Raw genomic sequence first — 15699 nt, forward strand, 5'->3', positions numbered from 1 at the left:
CTGCTGGCTGGCCTCGCACCCTGATAGGGACACCTTAGGCCTGGGTAGCCTACGGGGTATAGAGAAGATAACATCCCCGTGCCACCCGTTCTTTTGTTTTTTAGTTTCCTGTTTAATCCTCTCAATTTTAATCACGCATTACGTTTTGATTCCACTGTAAGCCCCCCAGAGTGGCTGTCACAGGGAGATGGGTTGCATCAAAATTCCATCCTACCAAAAGGGTTCTTTATAGAAATGGCTTGTTTATACTATTATGGAAAAGCAAAAAGTTGTGATTTGATGTTAATGCCTTATTTTACTGTAACAGAGAGAGTTGGAAGTCAATCCTTCTTTTTCTCCTCCCTTCCCCCGCTATCTTTCCTCACTTTTCTTCCCCCTTTCTCCTCTTCCCCCTCACTGCTCTTCTATTTACTTTTGTATTTTGTATTTTATAATACGCTACGGTTTAAAAGGGTAAGAGAAGCGGGTGTTTAGGAGGTGGTGATGGTTTTGCTTTGGGATGTGATTTCCCAGCAACCCTGCCGTCTCCATTTTTCACCACTTTCAGGCATTCATCGTTGCTAGAAATGGGAATGACGATGCCAAGACCCTTTTCCTCCGGTTACCTGAAAGTGACAATAAGGTTGTTGACCTTTTCCCTCTTGAAGACAATCCAGGTGAGTTGGTTTGGTACTGGAGCTTTCTGTCCCTGGGAGGTAAACAGGGGACACCTGGCCATGTCATGGAACAATCCAACATTAAGCGGTATTTTCAAACCAGTGCTAAAAATGCCTTCAGACAGTCTTAACATTAGAAGAGAATTAAAAGTCTACGGAGATTCTACATCCTCCAGGGTAGGCTTCTCCCAAAGGTTCTTCTTCAGGAGGCAACTGGACTTCCTTGTTTTTTTCTTTTGAAGACCTTTCGAAACAAAATTGCAGGCTACAGGAATCATTTGCATGACTCAGGTGACCCTGAGGTCACAGATAGACCTCCAAGCACCTCCAATGACTCCCTAAACGGATGCAAATGACCAGCTGTCTGCAAGGAATATCAATCCTTCCCATTCCCCACCATCCTGTCAGAGCCAAAGAAGTTTCTTGGATGAGAAGCAAAACCTCTTCAAAAGAAAAAATAAGAAAGTCCAATTGCCTCCTGAAAAAAAAAAAAACTTTTGGGTTAGAAGAGAATGTTTTCAGCTCAGGGCTAAACTGTGGGGTCCTTGATGCTTTCTGAGGTGGGTAGTTTTCTTGTGGATGTTTCATTACCAAACTAAGTGATGTCACGACACTGATGATGTTTCCTAGTTTGGCAATGAAAGGTCTGCAACAACACCCAATTGGCCCAATTGTAATCATAAGTAACATTCATTACTGACCTTCCTGGATGGCATTTTAAATTTTGGGGTTTTAATTGGTTTTAGATTGTTTTTAACTATAAATTAGTTTGGGTTAATATACAGACTGTATGTCTACGTTGGTTGTCTGGGTTTTCGTGTTGTGCTTTGTTGTTTTTATATATGTGATGTCTGTACACCGCCCCGAGTCCCTGTGGGGAGAGGGGGCGGTTTATAAATTTAATAAACTCAAACTCAAACTCAAAACACCAAGCTCAGAAAGCACCGAGGCCCCCACAGTCTTCACATTTATGATGGAAAGGTGTTTGCTTCTCTTTCCCACGAGGAGGCTGCATAAATGAATGTCTAAGCTTTCGGGGTTGTAGAGCTATACATGTAGAGGAGAAGCCGGGAGCGTGGACCTCTTCCTTTGCCTCCTCTGGCAGCCCCCCAAAATTTCACCTCCTTTGCTCAGTCTTATGATGAGAACCAGAAGTGTGGGAAATAAGAAATGTCCAGGCTTTGAGCTACCGTTCCTCACTTCCTTGCGCTAACCAGTTGCTGGACCTGAACACTCATCGTGTTTCTTCTGGGGAATTTCAAAACCTCATTTCCTTGTACTTAAAAGAGGAAGTTGTTTGGAGAAGCGCAGAAGGACAGTAGTCACAGGCTGCACGCTCGCTGTGTTAACTGGCAACCTCCTTAAATTCTTGACGGAAGAGACGGGCTGTTCTGTCTTTTTCCGGCTCTTGTTCTTTTCTCATCTTGCTTCCCCTGAATTTGGTCTTCCCCGTCTCTGAACAGGTGAGGAATTCTTCCTTGTGTTAAATAGGTGTTTTTAATCCTACCTTGCTTCTAGGCAAAACAGCGCGATGTAAACGAATGGTCTCCCTCTCTCTCCCTCTCTCTCTCTCTCTCTCTCTCTCTCTCTCTCTCTCCCTCTCCTTCCTTCCCTCCCTCCAATCTTGGTAACTTTGAAGACTTGTGGACTTCAATTCTGGGAAATTGGAGAGTTGAAGTCCACAAGCCTTCGAAGTTGCCAAGATTGGATACCTCTGCATAATAACTGGGAAAAATTGGTATAGCTTCCAGTTTTTTCTTGCAGAATTACCTGAAACTTGGAAAACCCAGGGGTCGGAGTGATGCCAAGGGGGCAGCTCTCTGTCTTTGGGCACCTGGTTTTCTTGCTTTTCAAAATGCTGCTAATTTATCTCAAATTTGTTTCTTTAAGCTATAGCCATATTTATTTGTGTGCATCCCGGCTCCAGTATGTTTTTACAAATAATTCAAGGCGGCCAGCATATCCCACCCCTCTTCTTCCTCCTTTTCCCACAATAACAACCCTGTGAAATGGCTGCGTTTACTTCTACTTGCCATACCTCAAAAAGGATACACAACAGCAGAGCCAGTAAAGATTTGGAGAAGGGGCAACTGAGAAGGGTCAAGGGGCTGGCTTTCTTGTGAGGAAAGGTTGCAATGTTAAGGGCTTTGTAGTTTTTAAAGGAGGCCAAGGAGAGGGAGCAGGATGGAGGTATACAAAACTCTGATGTGGATAAATTGCATAAGGAGACTAGGTTCCCCTTTAAATACAGGGGGTTCATTTAGCAACCATTCAAAGTTACAACAGCCCTAAAAAGCGACATAACCTTTTTTCACACTTATAAGGTGTGTAGCATTCTCACGATCATGTGATTAAAAGTCAGACAGTTTACCAACTGTCTCATTTATGACCGTTAAGTGCCCTGGGGTCGTGGGATCATCCTTTTGTGACCTTCCGACAAGCCAAATCAACCGGGAAACCAGAGTCACCTAACAATTGTGTCACTGACTTAACAATTTGCAGTGCTTCACCTAACAAGTGTGGTAAGAAAGGTCATAAATGAGGCAAAAGGATGTCTGGCTTAGCGACAGAAATTTTGGGCTCAGTTGAGGTTGTAAGTCAAGGATGGCCTCTGGTTTCCCCCTCTCTAATAGTAGAAATTAAAGTCAGAGATCTTTTGAAAAACAAAATTCAGGATCCTTATCCTTGCTGTCAAGGAAGGAAGTACATAGAGAACATACACAGAACCACAGAATCAGAATCCTAGGGACCTTAGAGGTCTTCTCATCCAACCCCCTGCCCAAGGCAGGAGTCACTTATTTCATCCCGGACAAATGGCTGTGCCATCTTTTCTTGAAAACGTCCAGTGATGAAACACCCACAACTTCTGAAGGAAAGCTCTCCCATCGACTAATCATTCTCACTGTCTGGAAATGTCTCCTTAATTCCAGGCTGCATCTCCTTCTGACCCAACCTACCCATCCCACTTGGTTCAGTACATTTTTTCCTGCTGGTTGATTCCTTCTTCTTCCTGAGATGCTCCTGGCCCTGAGATCTTTTTTTCAGCCCAGAATTGTCAGTAGTTGAATTTCAGACTTCCTCCTGCCCTTCAGATGTTCTCTTGTGAACTACGGATATGTACCAATCTGCTGACGGAACCGTTGAGTCAGGTTATTGGGGCATCAGGCTAGTCATTAATTTCCAGACTCTTTTTCTTTTTTCCACTTCGCCTGCAGTTGGAAATTGTGAAAAAAGTGGGAAGAAATTGTTCTGATAATAAAGCAAGGGCTTAACTAGTAAGCACTGGCCAAGGACGGACGCTTTCTCCCCTCTTCCCCTCCCCCCCCCACGGCAATCATCTACAGGTAGTCTTGACTTACGACCACAATTCAGCCCAAAGTTTCTGTGGCTAAGCGAGACAGTTGTGGAGTGAATTTTGCCCCATTGTATGAATTTCTTGCCATCATTCTTAAGTGAATCACTGCAGTTGTTAAGTTAGTAATATGATTGTTAAGTGAATCTGGCTTCCCCATTGATGTTGTGTGTCGGAAGGTCCCAAAAGGGGATCACGTGATCCTGGGATGCTGTGACCGTCATAAATATGAGTCAGTTATGCCAAGCGTCTGAATTTTGATCACAAGACCATGGGGATGCTGCAACGGTCGTAAGTGTCAAAAGCAGTCATAGGTACATGCCAGTTGCCAATCATTTGAATTTTGATTATATGACCATATAGATAAGTCATTTTTTTCGATGCTGTTTTAACTTTCAACATCCTCTCTCTCTCTCTTTTCTCTCTCTCTCTCTCATCTGCAGCCCTTCATCTCAAAGGTTCTCAGTTGTATTTCAGAAACCTTTTGGAACTGCTTGGCTTTCACTTTGTGAGCAGGTAAGGACCAGGAAGAGGCAGGGTTGTGGTGTTGAAGTGGGCTGGGAGGAACTTATGGGTGCTGAATGTGACTTTAATTAATCCGGTAAGTGCCAGATATTTCTGAGATTAAAGGGCAGGCTCCTAGCCTCTGCCCTTTCCCAAATATTTTACTTCCTTGGAAGACCTTCTCAGTCCTAAGAGGAGATTGGGCAAGCTTTGGGGAAAGAGGTGTAGGAAAGATATCTCAGACCACATGCCCTGTATATGCTAGGAGCACCCACTTTAAAACAGCCTCCATGGTACAAACTTTTACTCTTGGTACATTTTAATCTTTTAGTCCCTTAACTATTTTTAACTTGTTTCTATAATTTGTAAGCCACCCAGAGTTGCCTTGCAGTGGAGAGGGTCAGCATGGAAATGTAATAAATAACTAAGTAATAAATACAGGGGGGAAAGGTAGCACAGAAGGCCTACAAGGAGCCAATTATGGGTATCATTTTTGTCCTTCCAGGGATATCCTGCCCTGTTTGCTCAGGATCCCCCACGCCTTTCACCTTCCTGGCAGAGCTGATTTAGATGCAGTTGCCACCTTGAGCCCAAGTGAGTGAGATATTCTGCTTTGGAATTTGGGGAGAGTTTGCCTAACCGGGTAGCTTAATATCTGTAGTCTGTGGAATTTTGCAACGTGGTTTTTCATTCGAACAAGTGCATGCAGTTATTGAGAAAGTGGAAGGTTTCATTTTATTCGGAAATAAGGGAGATCTTTTCTTTCCACTCTAGACCTACAACAGGATTCCAGTAGAAGAGAATCTTTGTAGCTCAGGTTTGAACTGGGGGGTGGGGGTGGGGGCACTGTGAGCTTGCTTGTTTTCTTGCAGATGTTTCACTACCCAACTAAGTAATATCATCAGTGCTAGAAGGGAGTGTCATTTATTGAGAAGAGGAGGAGGACAGGGGAGAGGAGATGTCTGGGCCTCTCTGAACTTGGTTATTTGCTTGCAGACCTTTCACTACCTGACTTGGTAACATCATCAGTGCATTGAAGATGTTGCTTAGTTGGGTAATGAAACATTTGATGTCACAGAACAGCTTTGAAGCCCCTCCCCGCAAAGGTTCCTTTCCTCCATTTCCTGTTTTTCCCCCCTCCTCAGCGTTCTGGCCGATGCCTCTTCAACCTACCAACGGCCTGGCCTCAGACGACGCAGAAGCCGGCTGCATGGAACCCAACGGGGACCTGCTGAAAACCAAGCAGCCCTCATGCTCCATCCGCGTGACGTCCGAGGACCCCGCCCTGTGCATTGTGAACCCCCTCTTTTTTTCCGTGCACAGCGACATCGAATGGCTCGACTTGGCCCCCGGCCTCTACCACTCGATACGCAGGCGGGGATCCCAGCGGCTCGCCAATGGCTCAGCGAGGCAAGAAGCCCCAGTTAGTGTGGAACATCTCAAATCTCTGGAAGAGAAAGAGAAGACGGGGAAAGGTAAGACACAGGCAGCTCTTGGGGGTGTTATGGGTTTAAATGTCTTGCCCCCCAGTTCTCCTGTTCCTGAGGAGCACGGTTTACCAATAGAAGAGAATCTTCATAGCTCAGGGATGAACGGTGGGGTCCTTGGTGCACTCTGAGCTTGGTGGTTTTCTTGCAGACGTTTCATTACCAAACTAGGTAACATCATCAGTGCTAACAATAGCATTGATGATGATATCTAGTTTGGTAATGAAACATTTTCAAGAAAACCCCCAAGCTCAGGGAGCACTAAAGACACCATAGTCTCCCCCCCCTCCCCTCCACAAACTCCTCTCCCTTCTAGCATTGAGGCCCCAATGAGGCCGTTGAAATGATGTCCCGGTGTTTGGAGGCCGTACGGGTCTGGATGGATGACAACCGACTAAAACTCAACCCTTCCAAGACGGAGTGGCTGTGGCTCCCGGCCTCCCGGTTCAACCAGTTGCTTCCATCTCTGGCCATCGGGGGCGTGCAACTGGCCCCCATGGAACAGGTGCGCAATTTGGGCGTCCTCCTAGATGCCCGGCTGTCCATGGATGACCATGTAACAGCCGTGGCAAGGGGGGCGTTCCATCAGGTTCGCCTGATGTGCCAATTGCGCCCCTTATTGGACCGGGATGCCCTACGCACAGTCACCCATGCGCTAGTGACGTCTCGCCTGGACTACTGCAATGCTCTCTACATGGGGCTTCCCTTGAGATGCACTCGGAGACTGCAGTTGGTCCAGAACGCGGCCGCGCGGGTGATTATGGGGAGGACTAGATACTCCCCTGTAACACCTCTCCTGCGCGAGCTGCACTGGCTTCCTGTAGTCTACCGAGTGCGTTTCAAGGTTTTGATTATGATCTTTAAAGCGCTTCATGGCACAGGGCCTAGTTACATGCAGGATCGCATCCTGCCCCATACATCCCTACGACCAATCCGCTCACACAGAGAGGGACTTCTACGGGTGCCGTCCGCCAAACAGTGTCGGGGGGCGACACCCAGGAGCAGAGCCTTCTCTGTGATGGGCCCAGCCCTGTGGAATGACCTCCCCCGTGACATCAGGACTACTTCCGATCTCCGCTCCTTCCGTGTACAGCTGAAGACCCACCTCTTTCAATTATCTGGCCTGGCTCAACCGTAAATTTTTCTTACTCCTCCTGACAGTTCTTTTAAATTTTAAAATTTTAAATTTTAAATTGTGTTTTACAATTGGGGTATTTTAATGGTGACTTTTAATTGTCCAATGTGATGTAATTTGTTACCTCCTCCGTGCATGTTATGTCCTGTATATATGTATGTTTATGTGTTGTATATGTTTTATATGCTCCATTGTACGCCGCCCCGAGTCCTGTCTGGAAAGGGAGCGGCTAATAAATTTAAATTTATTATTATTATTATTATTATTATTGAGCATGCTACCTAGGTGGGTTATGAAATGTCTGCAAGAAATCCCCCAAGCTCAGAGAACACCGAGGACCCCACAGTCCTCCTTCACTCCACTCCACAAACCCCACTCCTTACTAGGACTGATGATGTTACCTAGCTGGGTCATGGAACATCCGCAAGAAAAGCCCCAATGCCCCCACAGTTCAACCCTGAGCTACAAAGATTCCCTTCTATTAGTAGATGCTACTGTGTAATATCACCAGTTGCATTCTAGATGGTAGACAGAATAACACAGATTGGCTAATATGCCACTTGCCGTTTTCTTCTCCGCAGACTCTCCGCCCTGCTTAGCCTCTGCGCAAGGGGATTTCCTTCCTTGCACACCATCCTGGAAGAGTTCGGAAACCGCGGCCCAGCCTCTGTGGTCTCCCACGGTATCCCAAAAGGAGACCCGCTCTCCCCACCGTGTTTCCTGGGTGGAAGGGATCTCGGCCGATCCTTTTCCCTGCTTGAAAAAGGCCCGTTCCGAATCCTTGTTGTTGAACGACTCCATGTTGCTGCCTCTCATCCCAGAATTGGATTCGCTCTCCATCAGCAGCGTGGAGGACGAGGGTGACGTTCCTCCTACCACCCCTTCACCGCAGAAGAGACGGCGCCCCTCCTCCATCACCTTCACCCACAAGATGCTCCACCGTCTCTCGGCCGTGGGCAGTGCCCTGACCGGTTTCCTTTCCCTCGAGCGCCGGGTCGCCAAGCGGGTGCAAGAGCTGGTCCAGGAGCCCATGTCGGACGTGGGAGGCCTGGTGCAGAACTTCGTGGAGCACATCCAGCAAGGAGCTGGGTCCCGGCATCCCACCAGCACCGACATGCTGCAGGAGATACGGCATATGATCAGCAACCTGAAGGGCTATCTGGGCGAAAGTTCGGATCTGCGCGCCGCCTACTGCGAATACAGTGACGCCGAGGAACTGGATCTCGGTATGGAACGGGGTCTTCTGAGAGATTTGGGGGTGGGGAGGAGTCCGAAAATGATTCCTTTTGGGTAGCGGTGACGGCTGCACAGCAGAGACGCCTCAGTAACAGCTGGCAGGATTGGGCTGTTTCTGCCCTGTGGGCACCAAGGACCCCACAGTTCGACTCTGAGCTACAAATATTCTCTTTGGTGCTAGAAGGGAGTAGGGTTTGTGGAGTGGAGGAGAAGTAGGGGGAATATGGGGCCCTCGGGGCTCTCTGAACTTGGTGGTTTCCTTGCAGATGTTTCAGGACCCAACTAGGTAACATCATCAGTTTTGGAAGAGAGAGGGGCTTGCAGAGAGGAGGAGGAGGAAGAGAAGGAGGACTGTGGGGTCCTCGGTGAGCTTGGAGATTTCCTTGCAGATGTTTCAGTACTAAACTGAGTAACGTCATCGGTGCTAGATTCAGCCAATCCGGTTCTACAGGGGTTGAACCCTGAGCTTCAAATAATCTCTCGGTAGAGCAAAGTTTCGCTCGCGAGTCTCCTCTGTCTGCAATGACTCCCAAGGAGGACACCCCTCCAGTCTGTTTCCCAGAAGACGGATCATAAACACCTCTTGCCCTATCTCCGAACAACTGAAAATATTTCTGCGGTTTCCCATTCTGGGCTCTAGGCAGGTTTACGACAGTGTCTGCTGATATGAACGTCGACAGCTTAGGAAATCAACCTGGTCTGTGGTCGGGGCTGTGATGCAAGCAGCGCCGTGTGCGGCTTTGACAGTTGGAGGAGAGGTTTGTGACAGGGATGGGGGGAAAACCAGAAACCAATAAAAGAGACTATTTGTAGCTCAGGGTTGAAATGAGGGGCCCTTTGGGCTCTCAGAGCTTGCTTGCTTCCTCGCAGGCATTCTATTACCCAGCTAGGTAACATCTACAGTAAAAAAGACCAAACCTCACTCCCTACTAGCACTGATGGTGTTACCTAGCTGGGTAATGAAACGTCTGCAAGGAAACAAGCAAGTTCAGAGAGTCCCAAGGACCCCACAGCCCTCCTCCTCCTCCTCCACTCCTAACACTGAAGAGAATCTTTGTAGCTCAGGGTTGAACTGTGGGGTCCTTGGTGCTCTCTGAACTTGGGGGTTTTCTTGCAGGTGTTTCATGACCCAACTAGGGAACATCATCAGTGCCAGAAGACAAGCAGTCAAATAATCAGAGTAAACAACAGCTCAATTAAGGAACCACCACCAACACTGACAGAGCAAGCCAGTTGAATATAAATAGACAGCAAGCCCTTCTAGCACTGATGACATTACCTAGTTGGGTCATGAAATGTCTGCAAGAAAACAACCAAGCTCAGAGAGAACCAAGGACCCAAGAGAGCTACCTTCAACAGATAATTAAAAAAAGGGGAACCCTTTGAGCTCACCTGCACATCCTTTTGTGCAAAATTTGGAAGAAGCTTTGGCTGAAAATTAAATTCCAGCTTTAAGATCTTTTTCTAAGGACAGATAATCCCCGGTGGTGTCCTGTGTTAGTTTCCCACAAGGTTTTCAGGTCATGTTTACCCAAATGTGTTAATCTTCTGGTAAGTCTCCAAAGCAGCTGGACAAAGGTGGGAAAGCTTTCTTAACTTGGCAGCCTTTGAACCCAGTTGTGGCACGAAGAAGGTTGTAGGTTCAGTCTCGGCCCTTGCAGCTCAAAAGAGGCAGGTTGACAGATGATGGAGCATCTCTGCATAAGCCATGATTGGTTTGACTGGCGATGTCTTGAAGACACATTGGTGTTTGGGTTCCCACTTGGCCCCAAGCTAAAATCTGTGATTTGAAAATCGAATTAACACTGAAGAGGGATGGACTTCAACTCCCAGAATTCCCCAGCCAGCTAAAGTTGACAAGGCTGAGAAATCCTGGACTACACTATACCAAGGCAATCTGGGCAATCTGTAGTTGGTGAAAGGATATAAGAACGGCAGTGAAGAACATAAAATATACCAACATTGGAAAAGCAAAACATCTTACCCAAAATACTGGAATTTTTAGTCCTACCTACAGATGCCAAGTGGCCTTATCCACTTCGTTGCTCTCGACCTTTCTGAGGTGTTAACTGCTACCTTTGTAGGCCAAAAGGTTGCTACATCTTGGACAATATGAGCTAAAGAAGTGAAGCTGGATTGCATCCACTGCCTGAGATACTAGTCCCTAAGACCAAAGGATCCACCTCTTGGCTCCAATGTCATTCTCTTGACCTTGGGGGACTGGAGGCTAAAACATATGAAGGAATTGGGTATATCTAGTTTCATTAAAAGAAGGACTAGGGGGGACATGACTGCAGTCTTCCAATATTTGAGAGGCTGCCACAAAAGGGGGGGGGGGGTCAGCCTATCCTCCAAAGCACCTGAAGGCAGGACAAGAATGGATGGAAACTAATGAAGGAGAAAAGCAACTTAGAACTAAGGAGAAATTTCCTGGCAGTGAGGATAATTAAATCAGTGGAACAAGTGGCCACCAGAAGTTGTGGATACTCCAACACTGGAGATTTAAGAAGAGTTTGAACAACTATTTGTCTGAAGTGGAATAGGGTTTCTTGCTTGAGTAGGGGGTTGGACTAGAAGACCTCCAAAGGTCCCTTCCAATTCGGTTGTTCTTCTTTTGGGCCAGGTTCCGTGATGGAAGATGCCCTCTACAAATGCATCCTGAAGCCACTGAGAGATACGATTTATGCCCAGTTGCTGGACTTCCACACCAGGGACGGGTCTCTGAACCGTTTGCGTGAGAATCAGCTGACCTTGAGCCAGCAAAGCCTGGAAGAGCTTGGCGTGGCAGCCGGGGTGCCCGATGGGGCTTGCCTGGAGCGTATCCAGTCCAAGCTGAGTCTCCTGCACCAGGCCTACTCGCCCAAGAAGAAGGAGACTCAGATGCTGAAGATCTGCAAGATGCTTTACGAGGCCATGAACCACCATTGCGAGAAGACAGGTAGGAGGCTTCTGGGCGGGTTATTTTTCAGTTCTGATACGTCTATTTCTGTGATCATGGAAGACATTTGTAGGGGAAAGTTACAAAACAGGTAGTCCTCAACGTACGACCCCCAATTGAGCCCAGAATTTCTGTTGCTAAGCGAGACACTTGCTAGGTGAGCTTTGCCAGGTTTTACAACATGGCATGCCACAGTTGTTAAGTGATTGCTATACTTGTAAAGTTCGCAACATGGTTGTTAAGTGAATCTGGCTCCCCCCTCCTCCCCCCGACTTTGATGGTCAGAAGGTCGCCAAAGGGGATCACATGACCCCAGGACACTGCAACCGTCACAAACATGAGCCAGGTGCCAAGCATCTGAATGTAAGTCTCGTGACCCTGCAACAGTCGTAAGTGTGAAAAATGGTTATAAGTCGCTTTCTTCAGTGTTGTAACTAAAAAAACTTATAAGTCGAGGACTAGCTGTAATAAAGGTGCAAAATTAATTAATAAATAGAAATATATATATATATATTGCCAAGCAGCCTCAGCCCCTTCCTTCCTCCCCGAACTCCTTCAGACGCCTGCTGGGCCTCCCCATAATATGCCTTTTCTTTCTATTTTTGGAAGAGCCGTTTGGTGCCGATGACTTCCTGCCCGTCCTCATCTACATGCTGGTGCGCTGCGATGTGGTGTCCGTACAGTTGGATGTGGAGTACATGATGGAACTGATGGATCCCAGTCAGATGCAGGGAGAAGGTAGAATGGTTTGCTGGGTTCAAGCTGGATCTTTTCCCAAGGAAGAGTTTTCTTCCACCAGCCGTTAGGAGATTCATCTTAAGACTCAGAGGTTCTTCTACATGTGGAATGAAAGTCCTGGTCAATCACCAGGAGGCGGTGAATTCTAGTCCTGCCTTAAGCTGAAAATCGGCTGGGCCGATCATCAGGAGAGAGGGAGTTCTAGTCCTGTCTTAGGCACGAAAGCTGGCTGGGCAATTTTGGGCCAATCACCAGGAGGCAGTTCTAGTTCTCCCATGGTGGTACGAAAGCTGGCTGGGTGACTTTGGGCCAGCCCCTCAGTTCCTCAGCCAAACCTACAGGTTGGTTGTTGTGGGGAAAATAGGAGGGTAATCGCCTCTTCAATAATTGTCCCTTCAATTATTTAAAATAATCAAAATGGGTTAAAATTGAACAATAAAATAAAGATTGTACTTTCTGTACTAGAAGCCTTCGGGTTCCTCAAAGTGCCCTGTGGTTACCTGTTGTTGCCTTGACAGATGAGAGGGAAGAACAAGAAACTCACAAGACTGGCTTGAAGTTGGCTTGCGGGGCTTAACTTGACTCTGAGGCATTTAGCTGGGACTTGGAAAGGGTCCCTCAGAAACCTTCGAAGTGTCACTCCAAGATTTTTTCCTGTGCTCCTATCCTCCCTTCCCCTCCTCCTGCATTCTAGGGGGCTACTACCTCACCACCTGGTTCGGGGCGCTCTACCACATCGAAAACGTCCAAGCAGCTTTTACCCTCACCAGGCAGATCAGCGTGGAGGCCCAGCGCTCCATCCATCAGTGGCATCGACGCCGCACCATCCATCACCACCATCGCCGCAATGTGCAGGTGAGCGTGGAAGGCAGGCAAAAAGAGAACATTAAAGTGGAAAACATCCTTCCAGACCAGCGTTTCTCAGCCGTGGCAACGTTAAGAGAGGTGGACTTCAATGCCCAGAATCGAAAATTTCTGTTGCTAAATAAGACATTCGTTAAGTGGATTTCGCCCCATTTTACGACTTCTTTGCAACAGCTGTTAAGTGAACCATTGCAGTTCTTAAGTTAATGACACGGTGGTTAAGTGAACCTGGCTTCCCCAATGACTTTGCTCATCAGAAGGTCGCAAAAGGGGATCACATGACCTCAGGACACGGCAACCGTTATAAATATGAGTCAGTTGCAAAGCATCTGTGACCATGGAGATGCGGCAACGGTTCTAAGTGTGAACACTGGTCCTAAGTTACTTTTTTTCAGTGCAGTTGTAACCTTGAACAGTCACTAAACGAACTGTTGTAAGTTGAGGTCTTCCTGTACTGGGACAACATTTTTCTGTCCAATGTGACGAGTTTTGAAGCAGTTGAGTACTGAGGTGCCACAGCAGATAGATGTCCTCCCTCTATGATCACCAGCGGGAAGGACAGGGTCCTTCCATCTCCTGCTCTCCTTCTCTTTCTGTACACCATTCGTGGCATTTGAACTTTTCTGTTCTGCCCTAGGCTTCCCCCCAAAAAACACGAAGCAGATTCCTGGTCCCAAGAAAACCTCTTTTATTAAACGAATGTGAATTCCTCTCATTCCCATTCAGCAAAGGCCTGGCAAACAGTCTTTCAAAGGAGTATTTAGGATTATAGACCTTATCTATCTTGGAAAGCTGCCATGTATATATTTTCCAAATGAGGTGCTGTGCAAGGAAAGGCTGGGCACTGAATCTCTGAGATTCACAGAGAGATCTTCACACCCCTGAAACGAATGAACGAACAAACAAATTGTTTCCTGCAAAAGCCCTCTACCCTTTCCATTCCTCTTTTATTTCCTATGGGAGGGACCATTTACCGTCCACCTATGACTTTTCTCCCAAGTCTGCCCTGATTTCTTAGCTGTTCTTTTCCTCTGGCAGCTCTGCACATGCGCACACTGGGAACAGGCTCCAGCTGTTCCTCTGCCTCACTGCTGTCTAGCTCGGTAGGCACCTGATCACTGCCAGATGGCCTCGGCCCCGTCTCTACCTCCCACGCAGGATCCTTGTCTGAGCCTTCCCCAGCTTCCAGGACTGGCCCCTGCTCCTCCCCAACCTCCTCACTGTCTGACTCTGCTTCCAGCTCTGCTGGCCCCTGGCGGGCAGCAACACTTTCCCCCAGAGCTTGGTGGGTTCCTGGTGGGTATGAGCCCATTGTTGTGATGCTATGATCTCCGTGGTCATTGGTTCTCTTCCTTCTTTTCAGCACATCCTCTACGTCTCCTTCCACGAACCCTTCAATAACCAGAAGACCATCTCCGTTCCTCCCGACATGACCACGGCGTTGGTCTGCGCAGCTTGTGCGGTGAAGTATGGCATCTCTGACGCTGACGCCTATGGTCTTTTTTTGGTATCGGACAACTCCACTCAACTCTTAACAGAGGACAGCTGCCCCCAGAAGATCCGTGGAGATCTTCTGCAAAGGGAGGGCAGTGTCAATTTTGTTTACAAGCCCAAAAATAGCCCCCTGACTGCCTCTGGTTCCGGTCTGCTTCAGGAGGCTGAGACCAACAAGCCTCTCGAAAAGGTGGGGATGGAGCAGTTGGACGGGGATTGACTGTGGCCCATGCACCTTCCTTGTCTTCTCTGGGTTGGAAGAAGTTTCCAAGTTGGCCTAAATCCAGGAAAAGGCTGCGTTTCTAGGGATTAGATTAGACTAAGACTGGCTTAATGTCAGACCTCCCTCAGCTTGAGTCTCTAAGAAAGAACATTCCTTAATTATTATTATTTTTTACAAAGGTATAGTTAACTAGATGTCAAGTGAAGTGCAAGCATTGCAAAGCCAGAACTGAAAATCGCGCACCAAAATCCCCAAGTCTAACTTTCCTTTCTTTAGATACCTCCCCATGCTGACTCCCTCCCCCCTCCCCCCCCCAGTATCCAATCAAATTCAAAGGAGGTGTTTTCAGAACGGTCGCTTTGATATGCAGCTGTATTCCATTCCCCAGCCGGTTGACCTTGAAACCTGGGGAGATGCAGTCAACTTTTTGTTCTCCTTGAATCCTCCCCCCTCCCATGCAGCCCCCCTGCTCCGCTCCCAGAGTTCATGGCAGTCTGGCACCGAGTGATAGCAAAAGGCAAGCCTGAAGTGGCAGCTGACATGAGGACTACAGAGAAGAAATCTCTTGAGCAGAGGATCTTGAAGTGCTAAAGTGCTCACCTTGGCAGTGACTTTCGTCATCCCTAAAACTAGTAACGGACAGGAATGAGCCGTTGTTAAAGTTGTTCTAACTGTCTTCCTTCTGGTTCCCACCCACCCAAAAGGGGAGGAGCCAGCCTAACACAAACCGGTCCAGAAGAACTGGGAGAAAACTACAAGCTCCAGGCTGTGAAGGTCTCCTGCTTTCAGACATAGCTTCCTTCTCTCCCCTTTTACTCAGCCCTCTCACTGCCTTCTCTGATCAGCTTCTGCAGAGTTGGCCCCGTGTCTCCAATCGTAGAAACCGAGTACATTTCGCTACACTCTCCGAGGGGCTCTCTGGAAGGCTTTTTCGCCCACCCAAGACAGACTTGTCAAGTGGATTCTGGAAATGTCAATTAAACGTACTGGTTCAATTTTACATGTCACCTTTTTAAATATGTCCTTTTCTGACCTTGGGATCTGGTGTTTCCTCCTTCCCTGTCCTAATTGG

General features: G+C 47.6%; 1 protein-coding gene across 3 annotated transcripts in view; it reads left to right on the forward strand.

The window, feature by feature from the left end:
* Positions 1-15626, forward strand: part of RINL (Ras and Rab interactor like) — a 21080-nt gene extending 5454 nt beyond the window's left edge. For 2 of the 3 annotated variants that reach the window (XM_081962359.1, XM_081962360.1), the window contains 9 exons: positions 548-656; positions 4452-4524; positions 5018-5106; positions 5658-5987; positions 7716-8360; positions 10994-11308; positions 11918-12046; positions 12741-12901; positions 14274-15626. In XM_081962359.1, coding sequence (XP_081818485.1) covers positions 548-656; positions 4452-4524; positions 5018-5106; positions 5658-5987; positions 7716-8360; positions 10994-11308; positions 11918-12046; positions 12741-12901; positions 14274-14624 — 2202 coding nt within the window. In that variant the 3' untranslated portion in view covers positions 14625-15626. Of the gene's footprint in view, positions 1-547; positions 657-1586; positions 2120-4451; positions 4525-5017; positions 5107-5657; positions 5988-7715; positions 8361-10993; positions 11309-11917; positions 12047-12740; positions 12902-14273 lie in introns of those variants that run through there. The other variant, XM_081962361.1, reaches the window with a different exon arrangement.
* The last annotated feature ends 73 nt before the right edge of the window (positions 15627-15699 follow it).

Source organism: Natrix helvetica (assembly GCF_964273705.1).
Source record: "Natrix helvetica genome assembly, chromosome: 9".
NCBI lineage: Eukaryota > Metazoa > Chordata > Lepidosauria > Squamata > Natricidae > Natrix > Natrix helvetica.